We start from the raw sequence: 23592 nt of genomic DNA, 5'->3' as shown, positions 1-23592 counted from the left end.
ATTCACGTGAATGCACCTCTTGACAACTTAAATCAACTTTATTGTGTCAGTTGAACCCTCCAACTTACAAAATAGTCATCGATCTAGACACCCATAAAATTTATGTGTCATGTCAACATCAAACGTCCGTACAAGCTACATTAGTGAGAGTGAGTTGAGACATTTGAATACAATACATATACAACCAAGTATTTCAACTTTGAGAATACACGTCTTGACAACTTAAATCAATTTTATTATGTCAGTTGAACCCTCCAACTTACAAGATGATCATCTAGACATCCTAAAATTTCTGTATCACGTCAACGTCAAATGTCCACAAGATACACTAGTGAGAGTTAGATGAAACATCTGAATATGCATTCTTAAAATTGAAGTGTTAGGTTATCCGTCGAGATCAAATTAAGATTTTATATATATATATATATATATATATATATATTATGTAAGAAATAAAAAGTTAGCCCCATACCAATATTCCAATATTTTTCTATTACAATTATCCTCTTTGAGCCCATAAATTGGATATCCTGCCACTGCCACACCATATAACTTTATTGATCAGTAATGATGAAGACATTACTCACAATTTAAACTTGATTGGTTTAAGCTCTAAATTTCTACAGTTTGGAGTTTAATTAGAGAAATTTTTGATATTTTATATAATTATTGAAAATTATAATTTTGAGTTTATCGAAATGCATAATTAGCCCATGATACGTCCAACGAAGATACCCTTTTTTCTTTGTAAAGATACATAATTAGCCTCCGATATATTTTTTTCAATTTTGGGTATGTTGAGATACATAATACATCCAACGAAGATATATTTTTTCCCTTGTAAAAATACATAATTAGCCCCCGATATATTTTTTTTCAATTTTGGGTATGTTGAGATACATAATACATCCAACGAAGATATATTTTTTCCCTTTGAAAGATACATAATTAGCTACCAATACATTTTTTTTGATTTTGAGTCTGTCGAGATACATAATACATCCAATGAAGATATATTTTTTCCTTGTAAAGATACATAATTAGCCCCCAATATATTTTTTAATTTTTTTTTTGGTCTATCGAGATACATAATTAGCTCCCCGATACATTCAATGAAGATATATAATTAGTTGAGATTTTTGTAATGATTTTGTAACGATGAAATTTGTGTAAATATGGTAAGTTAAGGTGTATATTTATGTTATTTGTTTCTTAAAAGTTTTTAGTATTGTACTTTTTAAGTTCAATGCAATTTTACAAGTGAAGTTTCGATAAAATGGTATGTATGTAGATATAGATCGTTAACTCAAGTAAAGCATTACAAAACATCCGCTCACCAAAATAACAAATGATAAATGTATATATTTTGTATATAGGAGTATGCTATACATATTTTATATACATAATTAATATTTATCTATTTCATATTTTACTAATTAATGTAAATTCAAGATTTTAATTGGTAGGACAATAAACATTAAGCTTATCACAATTCTTCCAAAATTATGGATATGTGAAATTAATATTTACTGAAATTCCAACAAATTTTTATATTCATAATTATTTTTTAAAATTGAAAAATTGAATTCAGACGAGTCCGTTCATCGGTGATAAATAAAGCATCTAAAATTGCTTTAGATCGCAGATTTTGAACCCTAAATTAGCAGTATAATTTTTCATATTAATTTTTTTTTTTAATTTCATTGTTAGAATTTCTGACTCAGCTATGATTACATCGATGTATATGTAGGGATATAAGAAAAAAAAGGGACCTTTTTCATCGGTGATAAATAAAGCATCTAGAATTGCTTCAGATCGCAGATTTTGAACCCTAAATTAGTAGTATAATTTTTCGTATTGAATTTTTTGAATTTCGTTGTTAGAATTTCTGACTCAGCTATGATCATATCGGTGTCTATGTAGGGATATAAGAAAAAAAAGGGGACCTTTTTCTTCGGTGATACATAAAGCGTCCAAAATTGCTTTAGATCGCAGATTTTGAATCATAAATTAGCAGTATAATTTATCGTATTAATTTATTTTTTTGAATTTTGTTGTTAGAATTTCTGACTCAGCTATGATCATATCAATGTCTATGTAGCGATATAAGAAACAAAAAGGGACCTTTTTCATCAGTGATAAATAAGGCGTCTAGAATTGCTTCAGATCGTAGATTTTGAACTCTAAATTAGCAGTATAATTTATCGTACTGATTTTTGAGTTTCATTGCTAGAATTTCTGACTCAGCTATGATCATATCGATGTCTATGTAGGAATATAAGAAAAAAAATGGGACCCTTTTCATCGGTAATAAATAAAGCATCTAAAATTGCTTCGGATCGCAGATTTTAAACCCTAAATTAGCAGTACAATTTATCATATTAATTTTCTTTTTTGAATTTTTTTGTTAGAATTTCTGACTCATCTATGATCACATCGATGTCTATGTAGGGATATAAGAAAAAAAAAAAGGGGGACCTTTTTCATCGGTGATAAATAAAGCCTCTAGAATTGCTTCAAATCGCAGATTTTGAACCCTAAATTAGAAGTATAATTTATCGTACTGATTTTTGAGTTTCGTTGCTAGAATTTCTGAGTTAGCTATGATCATATCGATGTCTATGTAGGGATATAAGAAAAAAAAGGGACCTTTTTCATCGGCGATAAATGAATTATCTAAAAATGCTTTAGATCACTGATTTTGAACCCTAAATTAGCAGTATAATTTATCATATTGAATTTTTTATCTGACTCAGCTATGATCATATCGATGTTTATGTGGGGATATAAGAAAAATAGGGGACCTTTTTGACATTGGACATAATGTCATGTAGCAAAAATTGCCTATGGCCCCTAAGATTTGAAGCAACCAATATGAAAACAACCTCAATTTGGACATATATTATGTTATGACAAATTAGTATATCATCATTTCTTTACCCATAATGTCTCTATCCCTGTCTCCTCATACCCTAAAGCCTGTGATTCATATACCTCTTACGTAGCCTATTTTTTCATCATATAAAATAATATTTTTACAAAAAAAAATTTTCTTATAAAATTCCTTTTTATCTTTTATTCTTTTCTCATTTCTTGATTAATTTCTTCATATAAGCGTCCAGTATTCAATGGCGGAGTCAGGATTTTCATTGAGTAGGTTCAGAAGTAAAATATACAGACTAATTGTAGGGGGTTCAACATCTATTATATATACATAAAAATATTTTTGACTGTGTAAAAATAGTATAATTTTTCGTCGAAGGAAATTCGGATGAACCCCCTGATCACAAGGTGGATCCGCCACTGTCAGTATCCTCCTGAATTATGGCCAAATTTGGTACATTCTATTACTTCTCTGAACTTACTTTTAGCATATTTTTATTACCTTTTTGTGCTGACGTGACATTTTTTTACATAAAAATGGGGGTCACGTTAAAGGTGTCATGTCAGCTAAAAAGGTTCGGCACATCTTTGATTTTTCTTTATCTCTCCTCGGCTTGAGCCGAGTGGATGTATGTGGTATTGTATACCTGATCGTTTAGTCAACAAGACGTACGTAAGTCGACATAGCTCCATGTATATGTTCTTTGGAGCTAGAACCAATTAATAAAGACAAAAATGCGTTAAAATTTAGTTCGGGGGAGGGGGGAGGGGATAATAAGACCCCCGTGGAGTTGGAGTATGTTGTAGCAAATTTGTAGGAGAGGTACTAGATGTTTTACTCTAATTTCTTTATGCAAATTTATGTAATGTATTTTAATCGGATACGGAGTTTGAGAAGAAGAAAATGTTGTTATGTTGATGAAAAATACAATAATATATCGAGTATAGCCTCATGAGTTGGGTTTAGGAAGAATAAGATAAACGCAAACTTTGCCCTGCTTTTGTGGGATAAAGGTGTTAATTCTGAAAGATCGTCGGTTCAAGAAAATCATTTTTTCAGAATAAGTTTGAAAAAATAGACGAAGAAAGAGTAGTAGTAATTATGAGTTCGGCAGAATCCAAGAACTTTGGCTTAAACATTATATTTGTTAGAAAAAATAACATAAACATACATCTTAACTTACCGTATTTATACAAATTCTCATTCCTACAAAGTAATTACAAAAATTTCGACTAATTATGTATCTTTATTTGATGTATTAGGAGATAATTGTGTATTTCGACAAACCAAAAATCGAAACTAGTTATGTATCTTTCAAAGAAAAAAAATGTATCTTCGTTGGATGTATCGGGAGCTAATTATGTATCTCGACAGACCAAAAATCGAGATTTTCAATAATTATTTAAAATGTCGAAATTTTCTATAAGTAAGCTCCAAACTGTTGGGATTTATGTTGTTTTTCCAATTTGTTAATCTATTCAAAACTCAATAAGCAACAAATTTGTGATCTAAAATCTATAAATTAAAATTTTTGTCTTAATACTGCTCGTATTATAAGATTCCCTCACCTTGTGATCGACATTTAATTTCATTTTCCTTAATCGTGGGTGCTAGCATCCATACGCCTAAACGGATGGCAAGTTCGATTTTGAGTATTCATCGACTGAAGTGAATCTATATGCTTCGAGGTTGTGAGACGAGGTGTATATAACTCAATCATGATTCTTGCAGATCAGATAATTTCATATAATATATAAAACAATTTCAGATAATTGAAATCATTTGTATTTGAATTGAATCAGATTTTTAAAATTTATGATTTAAACAAGAATATCCATTTATATCACTATATATTATCTTATTAGGGTTAAAGGAAAGAGTTTAAAATAAAACCATTTTTAGACATTAAGAATATTGATTTTTTGAGATAATTACTTAATTAAATGACAAAAAAATATCACATGAATTGAGGATATTATTTTCTTGCAATGTAAAGACAACAAGTTCATGATCTACAATTTTTTATTTTTTTTTGAGTTGGTTTTATTTAAGTGTATTTATCGAAATTTTCCTTTTAAGAGATTGGCATAATGTCTTATCCTATATATAATAATATATATAAGTGGCATTTTCCATGCATTTTACTGTTCAAATAGATATGTTTAGTTATTTATGATGGTGGGGATATTTTTTCTGTCTTCTGTTAATTCTGTTATTCTTGCAGTTATATATATTGAGTTCAATTTCAATATATTTAAAAAATTAGTGGCCAGAATTTTTGCGTACAGAGGACATGACTTTAGATAGAAGATTATGAGGGACGTGAATTAGGGTAGTTAGATTGTTGAATATAGTGTCGTTATTTATTCTGTACTAATAGTCGTACTATATTAGTCATAGCATTACTCTTGTATAGTGGCGGACCCAGGAATTCAAGATTGTGAGTGCTTAAAAAAATTTATAAAAAATAGTATGTAGCTGTAGGGATTTGAACCTAAAAAACTAGACATGGAGTCACATCCTCAAGCCACTGCACTCAACCATATGTTTGTTCTCTAGTTGCTTTTTAATAGATTATACCATTTATTCTGTGCTTCTTATATAATTATACCTAATCTACGTCGAGTTTAGTGGGTGCCGAAGCACCCCAAAATTACACATGGGTCCCTTCCTGCTCTTGTAGTTATTTGTTCTTTGAGTTTAGTTATTACCTGTAGTTTTTTTGCACTTTGGTTATGATTGATGTATAGGGTGATATGCAGTGGCGGATCCAGGATTTAGATGTATTAGTGGGTGTTCAGGAGATTGGAACACATGCATTGACGACACTCAAAGCTTTAAGATTCTGCATGAAAGTCAAAGCACACGCTATCTTTTTAATTTCGAGGGTGTTATTTTTTTCATCTTATACCAATTTTTATACATTTTTACATAATTATACTTATTTTGCGTTGTTTTAACGGGTGCCGAAGCACCATAATTTGAACCTATGTCTACCTCTGCTGATTGACCGGTCGTTTATAGTATTTTGTCGTGATATTTTTTATCACAGTTATTTCATTCTCTCTCTATATCGTTTTGGACTGTTTATTCTTGAGCTAAGAATGTATTGGAAACAACCTCTCTACCTCTGAGATAGTGGTATAATATTCTATTTTCTCCAAACCCTACTTTGTGGGATTATACTGAATATATTATCGTTTTTGATATAAAAAAGTTAAAGATATGCATTTAAGAGGATTCAATACGTAAATATATTTATCCACACCAATATAAGTTTAATCCAAAACTTTAATATATTCACGAGATTAGTGGAGGGATCAGAATTTTAATTTTAAAATTTTTGACATATCAATATTAGATATTAACTATCTCTTTCAAGGGCGAATTTATAGCCAAGAGTTGGGACACGTGAACCCGTGGTTTTTCCATAAAATTAATTATTTTATCTAAATAAGTACTCATAATAACTTGCTACAATTAATCTATATTTTCATGATTTTTTCTTTGAGAACACTGGCCTATAATTATATTTAAATTCGAAAAGGACATTTCTTCATATTTCACTCTAGTTGCAATAAAAGATATATATACTTTAGGATATTATTCCAAGTTCAGAGAATTTTAGAGTAAATATCAAAGAATTCAATGGTGTACTTGTAATAATTTTAAAGGTAAAGGTATTATGTATTATACAATAAATTTTCATAGGAAAAATACAAGAATGAAAAATAATAATGATGATGTAAAAGTACAAAAATAATTCTCAAATATCCTTGCTCTTATGGCAGTAACAGTAACAGATGAATGCAAATTGTACCCAGTGGGCCTAAAATACTCAGATCCATATAAAGATATATACTACTATATTTTCTTGATTTTTCACTTGATTTTCGATATTCATCTTTAAATTCGAGTAAATTTGAAATCGTATATTACATAGCTCATTTCTCTTTGTGTGTGCGGGTTGGGGGGTGGGGGTGGGGTGGGGGGCATCCTAGCAGAATATTTTTCATTTTCGAGATCAACTCTAAAACTTCTGATTAAGAGCGAAGAGATTTCAATCATCTCCCGACCAAAAAACTTATTGGTATATGAAGATATATATTATATTTTCTTGATTTCTCACTCCATTTTCGGTATGCACCTTTAAATCTGAGTAAATTTGAAATCGCGCGTTGCATAGCTCACTTTTCTTTGTGTGTGTGGGGTGGGGGAGTGGGTCGGGGTGGGGGTCCTAGGAGAATATTTTTCATTTTCAGGAATTCAACCCAAAGACCTATAATTAAGAGTGGAGAATCCCAATCATCATCCGATCAGAAATCTTATTGGTATATGAAGATATATACTATATTTTCTTGATTTCTGACTCGATTTTCGCACATTACATAGCTCATTTCTCTCTCTGTGAGTGATGGTGGGGTGGGTTGGTGGGGCGGGAGGGGGGGGGGGGGGGCCTAGCAGAATATTTTTCATTTTCATGAATTCAATCCCAAGACATCTGATTAAGACCGAAGAGATTCCAATCATCATCCGACCAGAAATCATATATATATATATATATATACCAGTACTGTATGTCAGTATAAAAGATTTAATTAATTGAAGGTATATTGTTCATTAAATCAATTAATTAATTAAAAGGTACCCTAATGTATTTTCTTTATTCTTTCGAGTTTCCTTTGAGGTTGTATTCAAATTTAGGATTTTAGTTAATTACTGTACTTATAATGTTGTAATTAAAAAAAATTCACACTATTAATATTTATCATAGATATTTACCTGTAGTTATCATATAAAGAGACATAACATGGAGTGATAACTAATTAAAAATATAAATTTTCAAATAACTTAAGCTTTTGGATTGCATGAGATGATCAGTCGCACATTTCAATATGGTATCCGGATAAATGAAGGTATTGCATTTAAATTTCATAGTAGCTACAAAAAAACAAAAAGTACTTTCACATATTGGCTCATGAAAAAGAATCAGGATTAACATACAAGGCGCACAATGTTAAGACCTTATATATATGAAATAATAAACTAATAATTGAAAGCGTCTTAAGTTCTCTAGATGAAATATTCGTCGATCACACGTGTTGTATAAATGATCTGATTGTGTAAACACTTTTTGACGATAACGTTTACAATTTTTTAACTCGATCTCTAATTAATTCCTTTTTGTGAGTGGGGGTGGGGTGGGTGGGGTGGGGGTGGGGGGGGGGGGGGGGGTGGGTAGGAGATGCGGAGAAGAGTTAGAGAGAGTGGAATATCGAGGTATAATTGAAAGGAAAAGATCAATGTTGGCTCATCATGTGAGCTACTTGCAATGAAATATAAAACGTAGCTTTCACTATTTTCAAGTGGCCTAAATTTAGCCGTTTTGCCTTTTGTTCTTCAAGAAGTGGTGGGTGGGATGGGAGTGGGGGTGGGGGTGGGGGTGGGTGGTGGGTGGGTTGGGGGCATTAGCAGACTCAGAATTTAGGGGTTGTGGGTGTTCGGGGGGTTCGAATACATATATTGATGTCTAAAGTTATAAAGTTCTGCTTGGAAATTAAAACACTCAGCTATCTTCGTGGTTTACCGAGTGTTTTTTTAAGTCTTAGATCAATTTTTTTAATATAATTATACCTAATTTGTTTCGAATTTAACGTATTTCAAAGCACAAAAAAAATGAACATAGGTCCCCCCGGGGTGGGTGTGGGTGGGGGTGGGTGGGTGGGGGCATTGACAGACCCAGAATTTAGGGGCGTGGGTGCTCGGGAGGTTTGAATACGTATATTGATGTCTAAAGTTATAAGATTATGCTTGCAAATTAAAGTATCCAGCTATCTTCTTAGTTTACTGGATGCTTTTATAAGTCTTATATCAATTTTTATATAATTATACCGAATTTACCTTGAATTTAACGAATATCGAAGCAACAAAAAAATAAGCATAGGTCCGCCCCAGGGTGGGAGTGGAGTGAGGGGTGAATGTTAAAGGTGAAAACAATTATCGAGCCTTCATATTATAGAGAGCGGTAATTAATTTGAAAAAATACTGGAGATTGATAAAGAAGTGGACCTTAAGCTTTATTCAACCCTAAAAAGTCGCGTAAAGGTAAGAGAACTGTCCAAATCATAAAAAATTTCCACATCTCGTTCAGATTCGATGTGAGATCTCCATCACCCCGTTATGTTTAGGCAATGTCCGGACTGGAGCTGGTATGCACTGTAATGGATTGAGAGTATATTCACAGCCCACTCGCAGTTTAGAGTTCCACATCAAACTCACGGGATTAACTCTGATACCATATTAGCGTTATTGTCAAGATATGATGAAAACTCTCAAATCTCATTATATCTATGTATGAGATATATACACAATAGGTTAACATACGTATATTGAGATTAAAAATATGCGAGCCTGATCATACACTAATAAAAAATACAACTAAATGATTATTAACTACGATTAGAATACAATATTAATAAAGCTATATAAATACAAATATTTTATGATTCACTGAAATTCAGTCCTATCACTTCATTCATAAAAAAAAAAAAAAAAGTACAAACATTTTTTTTTATATAGAAAGCATTTCTCTGATGAACACTTTTTTTTTTTTTTAAAAAAAAAAAACCTTTTTTAACCTTATAGGGAATTTTTAAGATTTAATTTTATATGTAGGAAAAATTAATATTGTCCTTAGCCTGCACAGCATTCAATGCAAATTTTGTCAATACTAAGGTGGCAAAATGAAATAATTGCCATGCAAATTTATCTTTTTATACCACTTGATCATGCACATGATGTTACTGTGGTAGTATAAGACATTTAAAAAAATGAATAAAAAATGAAGTATTAAATAATTTCACACTTCATTCACCATGAAAGAAATTTAAGTTTTAGAAAAAAGAAATTGTGGCTGAAAATAAGAAAGAAGATGAAGAAAATAAAATAAAAATCGTCCAAATAAGCTTCTTACGTGCCACGTCAGTGAAAGGTGTCAAAATGACACAGTCGGAGGTTGATTTAGGTGTTTAAAATAAACAACGTTGATTTTAGATAGCAAGGTAAAAATTTGTGTCAAGTTTAGATGTCTGACGATGTGTATGGCCTTAAAAAATGATGGGACTATATCGTTAAAAAAGGTCACTAATTAATGCAATTTGTTATAAAACCATCACAAATTATGATCAATTTGTCGTTCACAAATTTGACCGTAGCAAAAATTTTCTTCTATCACAAAAAAAGAAGGAAAAAAAAAGAAGGAAAGGTTACTAGTTTATAAAATTTGTTATGAAATCATCACAAATTGTGATCAATCTGGCCATCACAAATTTAATCATAGCAAATATTTTGTGATCGTAAAAAAAAAAGGAAAAGTCATTAATTAATGCATTTTATCACAAATTGTGATGAATCTGTTCGTCACAAATTTGACCATAAAAAAAATTTTGTGATGAAAAAAAAAAAGAAAAAGTCATTAATTAACGCATTTTATTATAAAACTATCACAAATTGTGATGAATCTGTCTGTCACAAATTTGATAATAGCAAAAATTTTGTGATGGAAAAAAAAAAAAAAGTCATTAATTAACGCATTTTATTATAAAACCATCACAAATTGTGATGAATCTGTCTGTCACAAATTTGACCATAGCAAAAATTTTGTGATCGAAAAAAAAAAAGTTATTAATTAACGTATTTTATTATAAAGCCATCACAAATTGTAATGAATCTGTCCGTCACAAATTTGACCATAGCAAAAATTTTGTGATCGCAAAAAAAAGAAGGAAAAGTCATTAATTAATGCATTTTATTATAAAACCATCACAAATTGTGATGAATCTGTCCGTCACAAATTTGACCATAGAAAAAATTTTGTGATCGCAAAAAAAAAAAAAAGAAAAGTCATTAATTAGCGCATTTTATTATAAAATCATCACAAATTGTGATGAATCTGTCCGTCACAAATTTAACCATAATAAAAATTTTGTGATCGCATAAAAAGGTCACCAATTAATGAATTTTGTTATAAAATTATAATAACAAATTGTGATAAATCTGTCCGACACAAATTTAATCATAGCAAAATTTTTGTGATCGCATAAAAAGGTCACCAATTGACGCATTTTATTATAAAACCATAAGTAAAATTGTGATGAATCTATCCATCACGAATATGTGTTTTTTCTTGTAGTAAAAATGTTTTCTACTAGTTACTCCTGTCCAAACTTTTTCTAAAATTGGTAATTTTCTTGTAGTAAAAATTGTTTTCTACTAGTTACTCCTGTCCAAACTCCAAATTCTCATTTGCCCATATATATATTTATGTAAGACAAATTCTGACAAATAGAAAATGCCAAGCACAAAAATTAGATATGACAAGACTTACTTTTTTTTAATAAGGTATGGAGTTAGAGTTTCATTTATGAATTTGATAGAATTCAGTATATTTAATTTAGTATCTATATATTTTTGTTTATAAATCTTCTTAATATGTTTAAATAATTTATCAAGTTCATTAAATAGCATTTTTTAAATCTAGAAAGTACTCATAAATTCAAAATCTTAATTTCATGTATACTCCCCTCTTGTATTGTCGATTTCCATGATATACTACACAACCCGAAAAAATTATATATGTTTATCGGCGCATGAGTGATATCATAGTTTGTTTTTTCCTCCAAATGACGGAATCTGATAAATAGATAATTTATGTAATGAAGATTTTGGAGTGCTGGTTTACTCATTCAAAATTCTAGTTTCACCTATACTCCCCTCTTGTATGTTAGTTTCCCCGATATACTACACAACCCAAAAAAATTTTATATATGTTTATTAGCGTATGAGTGATATCATAGTCTGTTTTTCCCTCTAAATGGCGGAATTTGATACCTCAATATTTATGTAATAAAGATTTTGGAGTGCTTGTTTTTTGAATATAATCTAGGAAGTACTTAAATTCAAAATTTTAGTTTCACCTACACCCCCCATCTTGTATATCAGTTTCCACGATATACTACACAACCCCCCCAAAAGTATAGTATATGTTTATCGGTATATGAGTGATATCATAGTTTGTTTTTCCCTCTAAATGGCGGAATTTAATACATAGATATTTTTATAATGAAGATTTTGGAGAGCTCAGAGCTCCTTTTTCGAATCTAGGAAGTACTCAAATTCAAAATTTTAGTACTTCCCTCTTGTATGTCAGTTTCTACGATATATTTCTCGATGTATGAGTAATATTATAGTCTGTTTTTTCCTCTAAATGGCGGAATTTGATACATAGATATTTATATAATGAAGATTTTGAAGTGCTCGCGAATGGTGTGCTGCCACATGGTACTTCTCAAGAGCTGCAACAAGGGTTTTGGCCATTGGCCAACCTAAGTATTTGATTAGAAAAACAAAATAGACAATTCCTAGCTAGCCAAGATCAGTGGCGGAGTCAGGATTTTCATTGAGGGAGTTCAGAAGTACGTATATGGATTAGTCGAAGGGGTTCAACATCTACTATATATGCATAGAAATATTTTAAATCATGTAAAAATAGTATAAAAATAATACTATAATTTTTCGTCGAAGGGGGTTCTGATGAACCCCTGAAGCAAAGGTGTCTGCATCATTGGCCAATACCTCGTACATATATCATGTACTAATGGTGGTGGATCCAGATTTTAGGAATCGTGGGTGTCTGGGAGTTTCGTACATGCATATTAATGCCAAAGTTTTAAGGTTCTCCTTGAAAATCAAAACATTCAACTATCTTCTTGATTTCCTGGATGTTTTTCTAAATTTTATATCACTTTTTATATTTTTTTCTTATATAACTATGCTTAGTCAGAGTCGGATTTAACGGGTGCTCGAACACCATAAGATAGGACTATGCTTAGTCAGAGTCGGATTTAACGGGTGCTCGAACACCATAAGATAGGACATAGGTCCGCCCCTGTATACTAAAGATTTCTGCTCTGAGCTCTATCGTAAGGTTTGTCACCGATCCAAGTCCATGATACGTATTATCTGTTTTGTCCTAATAGACCTCCCAAATTTTCCTTTATTACAACCATCGAGTCCAAAAATGGACGTACAAAGTAAATTTACATTAGCTTTATAAAGATCTTCATTTACTTTTCCCATTCTAATGTGCGATTCGCCTAAACAATCATGAACACCCTTTCTTCGAAAAAAACTTATAGGTCCAGAAATCTGTCATTTCTTCTCTGTGGTTCACCCTCATCAACTCGTGGTCGATCATGAACGTCGCACAAGCGCTTCCCCTTTTAATTAATTGAACCAGTGAATTTCAAATATCAGATAATTATATACACTCTAGAGAAAAAAAAAAACTCCAAGTGAAAAACCCTAATTAAGAAATGATCAAATAAATAGATAATTTACAAACAAACTAAAAAAAAAAAAAAAGTTAGTGGATATATATATATATATAATCATTTGATGATTGAGAGGACACATGAGAAATTCTATATGTGGTTGACATATCCTTTGTCCAAAATATTATTTATTCATAAAATAATGTGTTTTCCAATTAATTTTGACTTTCTCAAATTATTATTATTATTAATTAATTTCAAGAATGAATAATCATAAAACTTTTGAAGATAGGGTTATGTCCATTTGGTCTTTGTGGTATAGCATACTACTCATCACTTTTTTTTTTTTTTTTTTTTTTGTATAATTTGTCTCTTTTAAACTCTTTGTTTGTTTGGTTGTCATGAAGTCACGTGAATTTCTACTTTGTCCCCCTTTAAATTTCTCTTTAAAATAGTTTATTACAAATCAAATTCAAGAAAGAAAAAAAAAATAATCATTTTTTCTCTTTAGTTCTCATGAATATTCCTACTTACACAAATTCTTCTTCTTCTTCATTTCCTTTTGAACTTAATAATAATGAAGTTCAATATGATCTAAGTCAATATAATTCCTATCAATTTGCTTCATCATCTTCAAATTCATCATGTCAAAATTTCTTCAATATATCAACTACTAATATTCATGATCAAAGTGGATATGATCATTTTCATTCTCAATTTCATCAACCACAACACCAACATGAGGTATATTATACAAGAAAATTAATTAAAGGGATCTTTTTCTTTTATTTTCATGTTAGATCGTGATTTTTTTGTATCTTTTTTTTATTATTATAATTAATCGCGATCAGGGTAGATTCTATGTGGAGTCTTACATAGTTGTGTTGTTAGCAAGAAGGTAGCAGACGTCTTTTAAAGTACTTTCTATTTCTTGCTAGCACGGTTTTATCTTATCAGCCAGCGTGCTTGACTAGTAAGATAGAAGTACAAGTAAGGAGGTCCAGACGTGACCTTACTGATCCAAGTGAAGGAGTGTCTGATCATCGTGATACTTTTTCTAATTATTTTTTTTAAAATTTTTTGAAGGTTATATTAACTTTTTTTTTTTTAACAATTATCACTTGGATCATGTTTTTTATATACAAATTTAAGGTTTTTTTTTTTCTATTTTCTTGAGTTTAATTATTATTTATTTTTTTGGATCATTGTAGGTTGATAATTTTGGTTCAAGATCAAGTGGATCACATGATCAACTAGAGAAGAAGAATAAGGGACTCAAATTAACCTTGTGGAAGAATAAAGGGGTTCAAAAATTGAAGAATAATAATTTGGATTATACAAATTCCAAATTGAAATTAGAAGATCAAAATGATTACAACAACAACAATATCATCCCAATTAGGGTTTGTTCTGATTGTAACACTACTAAAACCCCTCTTTGGAGAAGTGGACCTAAAGGCCCTAAGGTAATTGATCTTTTTCTACCTTTTTCTGATATGTTTTACTTGTGTCGAGGGTCTATCAGATATAATAACGCGTCTCTCGACCTTTACAAGGTAGGGGCAAGGCTAGGTACGTGCCGTCTTCGTCAGACGACACTCCTGAAATTATACTGAATATGTTGTTGTTCTTGTTGTAATGAAGTATTTCCAATCTTTTTCTGATATGTTGTACTTGATTCGAGGGTCTCTCAGATATAACGCGCCTCTCGACCTTCACAAGGTAGGGGTAGGGCTGCGTAACCATCGTCCTCGTCAGACGACACTTATGAAATTATACTGGATATGTTGTTCTTGTTGTAATGAAGTACTTCCAGCCTTTTTCTGATATGTTTTACTTGATTCGATGGTCTATCAGACATAACACGCCTCTCTACCTTCACAAGGTAGGGGTAAGGCTGCGTAACCACCGTCCTCATCAGACGACACTTATAAAATTATACTGGATATGTTGTTGTTCTTGTTGTAATGAAGTATTTCCAGCCTTTTTCTGATATGTTTTACTTGATTTGCGGGTCTATCAGATATAACGCGCCTCTCTACCTCATGCTAGGGGTAAGGCTGCATACACACTGTCCTCGTCAGGCAACAATACTCATGAAGTTTTATTGGATATATTGTTGTTCTTGTTACGTTGTAATTTATATACGCTAATTAATTGCGGAGCTGGGAGTTCTAACAAGAGAATTCAAAAAAATACCAATTTAATTTAATGACTTGGAATTTAAGCTTGTGACTGACCTAAAGTAATTTTTGAACCACATTTGTCACTATACTAAAATTGCTTTTACCCTAATTAATACAGTATAATTTATCGACGAAGGAGATTCAATTGACAAATTTCTCTCAATCTAGCTTAGCCCTCTATCACTAACAACTAATGTATAAAAAAAAAAAAAAAATGGTTTAAAACATGTGATTTGTTGTATTTTAATCGATTAAAACCTATAAAAATATTGTTACACCTAGGTCAGATTCTTTAAAATTACACTACTATTGAAGGATTCGATGTATACTCATCAATATTTTTAAAAAGTTCGAGCAATATATATATATATTAAAACATGTGATTTACTGTGCAATTTTTGAATTACCATTCAAGATTACTGTAGATTTACCTATTGGCTAGGTCATCATGTTAAACATATAGTGTGGAAAAAGTACACATTGTCAGTAGACAAAAACAAGAATTCCTTAATATGTACTATATAAATAATTTATTTCAAATCCAATAAACAACATTTCTGAAATTTAATTCGTAAAATCAAAATTCTAGATCTGTCTGTAACTCGTAACTACTTTTTTGGTGCAGTCGCTTTGTAATGCATGTGGAATTAGACAAAGGAAAGCGAGGAGAGCAGCGGCGGCAGCAGCAACAGCAACAAATGGGACAAATGTCAACAGTACTGAAACATCATCAACAACAACAACAATAACAACAACAACGAAGGTAAAAGTACAACAACAGAAAAACAAGACAACAAAAGTGAATACGAATCATGTTGTACCTTTTAAGAAAAGGTGCAAATTTCTAAGTACTACTACTACCGCTCCTGCTCCTGCTGCTGCTACTGTTACTGCTACTGCACATTGTACTCTTGTTGGTTCATCATCATCGTCATCATCTTACAACAACAACAACAACAACAACAATAACACGAACCAAAAGCAGAAGCTTTGTTTCGAGGATTTCTTTGTGAATCTGAGCAATAATTTGGCGATCCATCGCGTATTTCCTCAGGATGAGAAAGAAGCTGCAATCTTGTTAATGGCATTATCAAGTGGCCTTGTTCATGGTTAATTATGCAATTACAAAATTTTCATTATTAGTTAAAGTTAATTAGAAGGAATTAGTAGCACCAAATTAGTTTGTGTGAAATTGAGCTAGATTAATTAATATTAGTGAGAGTGTGAGTTGTTATAATTTCAAGCTACGAAAAAATTTAATTAAGAACTTTATTAATAGCTAGGTATAATAATAAGTTTGAATTTGTGTGATGATAGTTTTAGAACAAGGTGAAAACCTAAGAATATTTTGGTCACTTGTTCATCTATATTGTCTTGTGTGATGATTTTGAAGTTTATTGAAAGTTTTAAGTTGTCAGAGATCTTTATTTGTTACTCTATTCTTCTCATTTTATGTAGCAGTGTTTGATTTGATACGATTTTTTATTTTTTTTTTTTAAAAAAAATAGCATTTTTAATCATACTGATTTTGGTCATTTATGTAGTAGTGTTTGATTTGATACGATTTTTTTCAAAGTACTATTTATTAGGGTTTGGGACCATTTTTCACAAAAGAAAACAAAAAAACATAAAAAGTGATCGACACTTACACTGTGCATGGCTGTCATAATTTTGATGTTTCATTGATAAACAGTAGCTTTTGGTGTTTGCAGAAAGTCATTTTGCTATACAAAGTTAGTATATGTATACTAAAATCTCTTTATAATCTTATTGTCAGTCTCGTTATTTTTATTATTAGAGTAAAGTATTTAGTACGCTCCTAAACTATGATCGAATTTGCTACGATATACTTCAACATCACAAAGGTTCAATTTCAGTGGCGGACTCAGGATTTAAGGTTAACTATGATCGAATTTGCTACGACACACTTCAACATCACGAAGGTTCGATCCCAGTGGCGGACTCAGGATTTAAGGTTAACTATGATCGAATTTGCTACGACACACTTCAACATCACGAAGGTTCGATCCCAGTAGCGGACCCAGGATTTAAGGTTAACTATGATTGAATTTGCTACGACACACTTCAACATCATGAAGGTTCGTTGCTACGACACACTTCAACATCACGAAGGTTCAAATTGTTAAATTATTTTTTATGTATATATAGTTGATGTTGAACCCCTTCGGCTAGTTCGTGTGTTACTTCATTCGATTTTTAACCTTCTCAGTGAAAATTTTAGCTCCATCATTCCTTGTGAGGTAGAGAAAATATGTTTCTGATAGATCTTCAACTCGAAAAAGATATTTCAAAACAAACAGTTTAAAAAATACAAAGTGAAAGACACTATAAGAAATTAACGACAGGTAAAATTCGAAGCTAAACGACGAAAATCCCATACTAATTAATCCTACTTAGCTACAGATTAGCGATGGATTATAAGAAAATTCAATCAGCTAAGAGAAATTTAGCGACGAATAAGCTAAGAATTATGGATAAATTCCGTAGCTAATTCGATTTTTTCTAGTAGTGAGAAAGTCTATTAAACATCCCTGAATTTTTAGTTTTGGTGGCAATATCTGAAATTTAAATAGACACAAAATTTAAGAAAGAAATATTTTTTTTTTTGAAAAAAAAAAAAAAAAGATGGTTAAAGACGTGCCATAATATAATATTTATGTGATTACAAGATTTTTGAAACTTTAGGTCTTAAAACACTATAGAACATTTGAGTGGTAATTATTAAGGATTCTTGTTAAAAAATAAACTGAAAAATTATCTTAATTCTATTTCAAAAAAAAATAAAATCCAAAAGTGTTTTTTTTTTTTTTTATAATACGTTAATTTCAATTTTTTACGGATATGTTTAAGGCCACAAGATTAAATTAAAGAATTTTTTGACATATTTGACATAATTTTAATTTAATACCACAAAATTTAAAAATCTTGTTTATTTTCTTAAATTTCGTGTCAAGTTAAAATTATTCATTTTTTTAAAACAAATGAAATATCATATTCTAAATAAATATGATAAAATTACATTAATTTTTATAGTAATAACATAATCAATTGCTCTTAATTAATTGTTATAAGTCATCTAGGTATTACGAAAATAAATAATATTTAATAAAAAATAAAATAGACATAAAATACGAAAAAAAAGATTTGAGAATACGTTAATTTCAATTTTTTACGTGACATGTTTATGATCACAAGATTAAATTAAAGAATATTTTGACATATTTGACATACTTTTAATTTAATACCACAAAACTCAAAATTTTTGTTTATTTTCTTAAACTTTGTGTCAGGTTAAAATTAGTCATTTTTTAAACAGACGAAATATCATTTTCTAAATAAATTAAAATAAAATACTGTCACATAAACTGAAACTCAAAAATTATATTATTTAATTTTATTTTCTTTCTATTGTCAACTCACCTTCATCCCATGGTCCCCTATGACCAATACCATACGTTAACGAAATGTTACAAACACATACGTCCAAGTTTTTCTTATTATATGGATTCAAAATTTAAATTTAATGTGTTCGATATATGATACGTTTAATATTAAATTTATTGTACTTGTAAAATTATGAGTCGTCTAGTTATGTTCTAGTACGTAGATGATTTGATCGATCCAGTCGATATTTACGTATTTAGAGGTAATTAATCCTACTACGACATTTGTACATTTAGATGCAAATATTGATCGTACTCAAGAGGATTGATTGTTAAAGATATTTATCCAATATAGATCTTTTAATTCAACATAAATCATATGCTTCAACTTCAAATCGTTGAAGAGAAATATTACGTAATCGCTCAAAAAGTTAAGGAATTTTTATAACGTCACAAAAGAAAAAGTAGACATTAGATTTTATAGCTATGCTTGGATTGGATGAATTATTCGAAAAAGATTCGATATTTTTAGCGTGTTAATATATATATATATATATATATTATATAGAAGAGGTGGTTTTGACCACCTCACTAATTACCAAAACATTCATCTACTTCCACTTAATTATATATCATGTCTCAATATATAATAATTTCATTATTTCATCATAATGATTTAAATATTTAATATATTCTATTAATTAACTATAACTACATATTGAAAGTAATTTTTTTCATTTATTTAAGGATAAATTGCACAAATCCCATACTTAAGAGACTATATTACCTAATATCTATTACTTTTTAAAAATTTACATAAAATCTCATTTTTCAACTTTATTCTTGATAAATATCCACATCATATTTTTACTCCACCATTAACTCATTCAAGATTTCCTTCCCTAAAATATTTTCCTAATTATCAACAATTAAATCATATTCCTTCCTGATTTTTTCTCTTCCATTAATGCTTAAGTCGTCTTCTTTCCTGATTTTTTTCTCCTCCATTAATGCATGCAACTTTTTTTTTCCTCTCCTAAAATCTCTCCCATTTTTTAAAAATAATCTATTAATACATATATAAATTTATTTAGGCATTCATACATGTTTATTCTTTTAATGGTGATTCATATGAATGATAAATATGATATCATTATATGGGTATTTATGGTGATTCATACGATAGATACATTCTGTATGGTTTTAACGGGTGATACGTATGATATTAATGAGTGATACATATTGTATTATGGTGATTCATATGGTAGATACAATTATTTATTTTAATTATTGGGTGATTCATATGATATTAATGGGCGATATATATGGTATTATGGTGATTCATATGGTAGATACAATTATTTATTTCAATTATTGGGTGATTTATATATATGGTATTATGATGATTCACATGGTAGATACAATTATTTATTTCAATTATTGGGTGATCTATACGATATTAATCGATGATAAATATGGTATTATGGTGATTCATATGGTAGATACAATTATTTATTTCAATTATTTGGTAATTCATATGTTATTAATGAAAGGTAATGACGTAGTCAGTGTAGGAAATAAAAGTAATAATATTTTTTTAAAAAAAGACTAAAAGCAGAATTGAAACATAATTAAAATTAAATCTAAAAAAAAAAGCAGACTAAAATTAAAGACGAAAAAAGAGAAAAAAAACAAAAAAAAGTATATCTTTCATAATTAAAGACAAAAAAAAAAAGAAAAGCATAATTAAAACATCTAAATTAAATCTAAAAAGAGAGAAAAATTAGATATCTTTCTTTAAATAAAATAATACAATGAATAAAAGAGAATCTATTATTTTCTAATATAAATATCTTGTTAGTTTCAAATGTATCAATTTTTTATATGTATCACCATATAACATAAGGATCACTATTTCAAAAAACTGGGATAAAATATAACTAATAAAATAGTCGAAATTTTATGTAATATCACTTAAAGATTCAGGGATTTATATAAGTTACCCTTTATTCAATTGTCTATCATATTCAAAACTAATTTGTTACCACAAATCACAATAATTAATAACTTAAAATATTTAAAAGACATACAAAAATTTTATTAACTCTCATTATTTTAGCAATGCCACATAAATTGAGACAAAAGATTATTTCATCATAATGGTTTATATATTTAATATATTCTATTAATTAACTATAAATACATATTGAAAATAAAATAAAATTTATTTATTTATTTAATTGTCTATCATGGTCAAAATTAATTTGTTACCACAAATCAAAATAATTAATAACTTAAAATATTTAAAAGACATATAGAAATTTTATTGACTCTCATTATTTTAGCAATGCCACATAAATTGAGACAAAAGAAAAAGTATTGCAAATCATAATAATTAACAACTTAAAATATTTAAAAGATATATAAAAATTTTAGTTGACTCTCAAAATTGTATCGAAGCCACATAAATTGGGACACAAGGAGTAAATATATTATTCGATAATTACGTAAAAATTATTATAAATTACAAAAATTAACAAGTTAAACTACTTTTTAAAAAATATATAAAAGTTCTATTCAACTCTCAAAATTTTATCGGTGCAGCATAAATCATGACAAAATAAAAAATTATCTTATTTAATTACGACTAAATATTTAAAGTAAATCAATTTATTATTTTAATTGACTTTTACATAGATAATTAATATTTTTATTTATTTATTTTAGTAAATTTAAATTTTAAAATTATTTTTTTCTTATATAAAAATACTAATATTTAAACTTAACTTTAAATTTTTAAAATACAAAATTAATAAATTTAATTTAATAAAATAAATTTCTAATGAATATTTTATTAGAATTTGTGTTGGGTCAATATGTATCAAGTTAAAAAGAAATAAAGAAAAATATATAGTAAAATTTTATTATTGTGAAAGATAAACATAATGTACTATCCAATAATGTTTAATAATATCATATTTTGCATATGCAAAATATAGCATTCCGTATTTAATTAATATACTACTCGGTGAGTTATCGATGATTACTATTGGATATGATAAAATTATATTAATTTTTATAGTAATAACATAATCAATCGCTCTTAATTAATTATTATGAGTCATCTAGGTATTACGAAAATAAATAATATGAATAAAAAATAAAATAGGCATAAAATGCGAAATTAACTCTTAATGTTTTAAATTAAATTGTCGTCTTTCAAACGATGATTTTACAATATCACCCCTTATTATAAGTCATTTATGTATTCGAAAATTAAAAATAATAAAATGATATGTCAACATAAAATATTTGATTGACTATCAAAATTATACTAGTGCCACATAAATTGGGACATGAGAGAAAAAGATATAAAGCAACATATATTATTTGAAAATGAAATAAAAAGTACTGTAAATAACAATAATTAACAAAAAAAATAAAAAGTTGACTGATTTCTGCTTCAGCCACTTCAATCGTGCTTTTAATGTATCACCCGTAATTAATTATTATAAGTCACTTATGTATTGAAAAATTAATAATATTGAATCGAAGATTTTACTATATCACCTATAATTAACTATTATAAGTTATTTATGTATTAAAAATGAATAATATTTAATTAGAAAATATAAAATAAACATTTATGACATGTCTGATTAAGTGGCTTCAATCGTGATTTTATTATATCACTCCTAATTGATTATTATAATTCATTTATATATTAAAAATTAATAATATTTAATAAAAAAAATAAAATAGACGTTTATGACATGTTTGCTTCAGCTGCTTCAACCATAGTTTTACTAAATATCACCCCTAATTAATTATTATAAGTCATTTAAGTATTAAAAAATTAATAATATTTAACAAAAATAAAATAGATATAAAAACGATAAATTAACTCTTGATGTTTTAAATTAACTTGACGTCTTATATGAGGTCCACTTAAATTTTTTAAAAGTATTATTTAAAGTAATTTCGCTATGTCACTTCTAATTAGTTGTTGTAACTCATTTAAGAATTTATGCTTCACTGCTTCAGTCGTGATTTTACTATATCACTCCTAATTAATTATTACGATCATTTAAGCATTGTGCCACAGAAGTTGAAATAGAAAAATTATTATCAATCACAATGATCAAAAATTTAAATTATTTAAAAAATATAATTGGCTATCGTCGACACAAAACTCTGGACAAAGAGAGTAGCATATATTATTCAAAAATTACCTAAAAAGTATTATAAATTACAATGATTAACAACTTAAAATATCTAAAAACAATTTAATATGTTATATATTTCAAAAAAATTACATGAAAATTACTAGAAATTACAATAATTAACAACTTAAAAAATTTAAAAGATATAAAATATTTGGTCGACTCTTGAAATTATATTAGTGTCACTGAAATCGGAATAGAAGAAAAGTATTATAAATTATAGTAATTAAAAACTTAAATTATTTTTGAAATATAATTGACTACCAATGCCATAAAAATTTGGACAAGAAAAGTAACGTATATTAATTTGAAAATTACATAAAAAATTATAAACTACAATAGTTGACTTAAATTATCTAAATACATATTAAAATAACATATGTTGAACTCATGCTAGATTTCGAATGAATCCTAAAAAACATATGCAATTCTTTTATTAAAAAGATTTATTTAAATATATCAAGATTTAAAAGATAAATAATATTTTAATGTTGGGTCCATGCTGACACGGGCCATGCTCCTCTTATATATATATATATATATATATATATATATATATATATA

The 23592-nt window shown here is 28.6% G+C and overlaps 2 protein-coding genes across 2 annotated transcripts in view; one reads left to right on the top strand and one right to left on the bottom strand.

Annotated features, from left to right (window-relative positions):
* Nucleotides 1-13181, bottom strand: part of LOC107840962 (beta-galactosidase-like) — a gene marked incomplete at its 5' end in the record, with an annotated part of 23497 nt that extends 10316 nt beyond the window's left edge. The window contains 1 exon segment of the mRNA NM_001324590.1: nt 13168-13181. Within this exon segment, the coding sequence (NP_001311519.1) occupies nt 13168-13181 (14 nt within the window).
* A 172-nt stretch (nt 13182-13353) lies between these two features.
* LOC107840961 (GATA transcription factor 21) lies at nt 13354-16822 on the top strand. The gene is made up of 3 exons (XM_016684921.2): nt 13354-13959; nt 14427-14681; nt 16027-16822. Exons 1-3 carry the CDS (start codon nt 13732-13734, stop codon nt 16513-16515), a joined length of 972 nt encoding a protein of 323 aa, XP_016540407.2. The 5' UTR covers nt 13354-13731; the 3' UTR covers nt 16516-16822.
* The last annotated feature ends 6770 nt before the right edge of the window (nt 16823-23592 follow it).

Source organism: Capsicum annuum, chromosome 9, assembly GCF_002878395.1.
Source record: "Capsicum annuum cultivar UCD-10X-F1 chromosome 9, UCD10Xv1.1, whole genome shotgun sequence".
NCBI lineage: Eukaryota > Viridiplantae > Streptophyta > Magnoliopsida > Solanales > Solanaceae > Capsicum > Capsicum annuum.
This window is presented reverse-complemented; position numbering and strand designations above follow the sequence as displayed.

Excerpts from the sequence above, each read along its gene's own strand:
- LOC107840961 (XM_016684921.2), top strand. The coding sequence starts at position 13,732 with ATGAATATTCCTACTTACACAAATTCTTCTTCTTCTTCATTTCCTTTT. Across the intron at positions 13,960-14,426 it reads AACCACAACACCAACATGAG|GTTGATAATTTTGGTTCAAG; the intron begins GTATATTATACA and ends GGATCATTGTAG. Across the intron at positions 14,682-16,026 it reads GTGGACCTAAAGGCCCTAAG|TCGCTTTGTAATGCATGTGG; the intron begins GTAATTGATCTT and ends TTTTTGGTGCAG.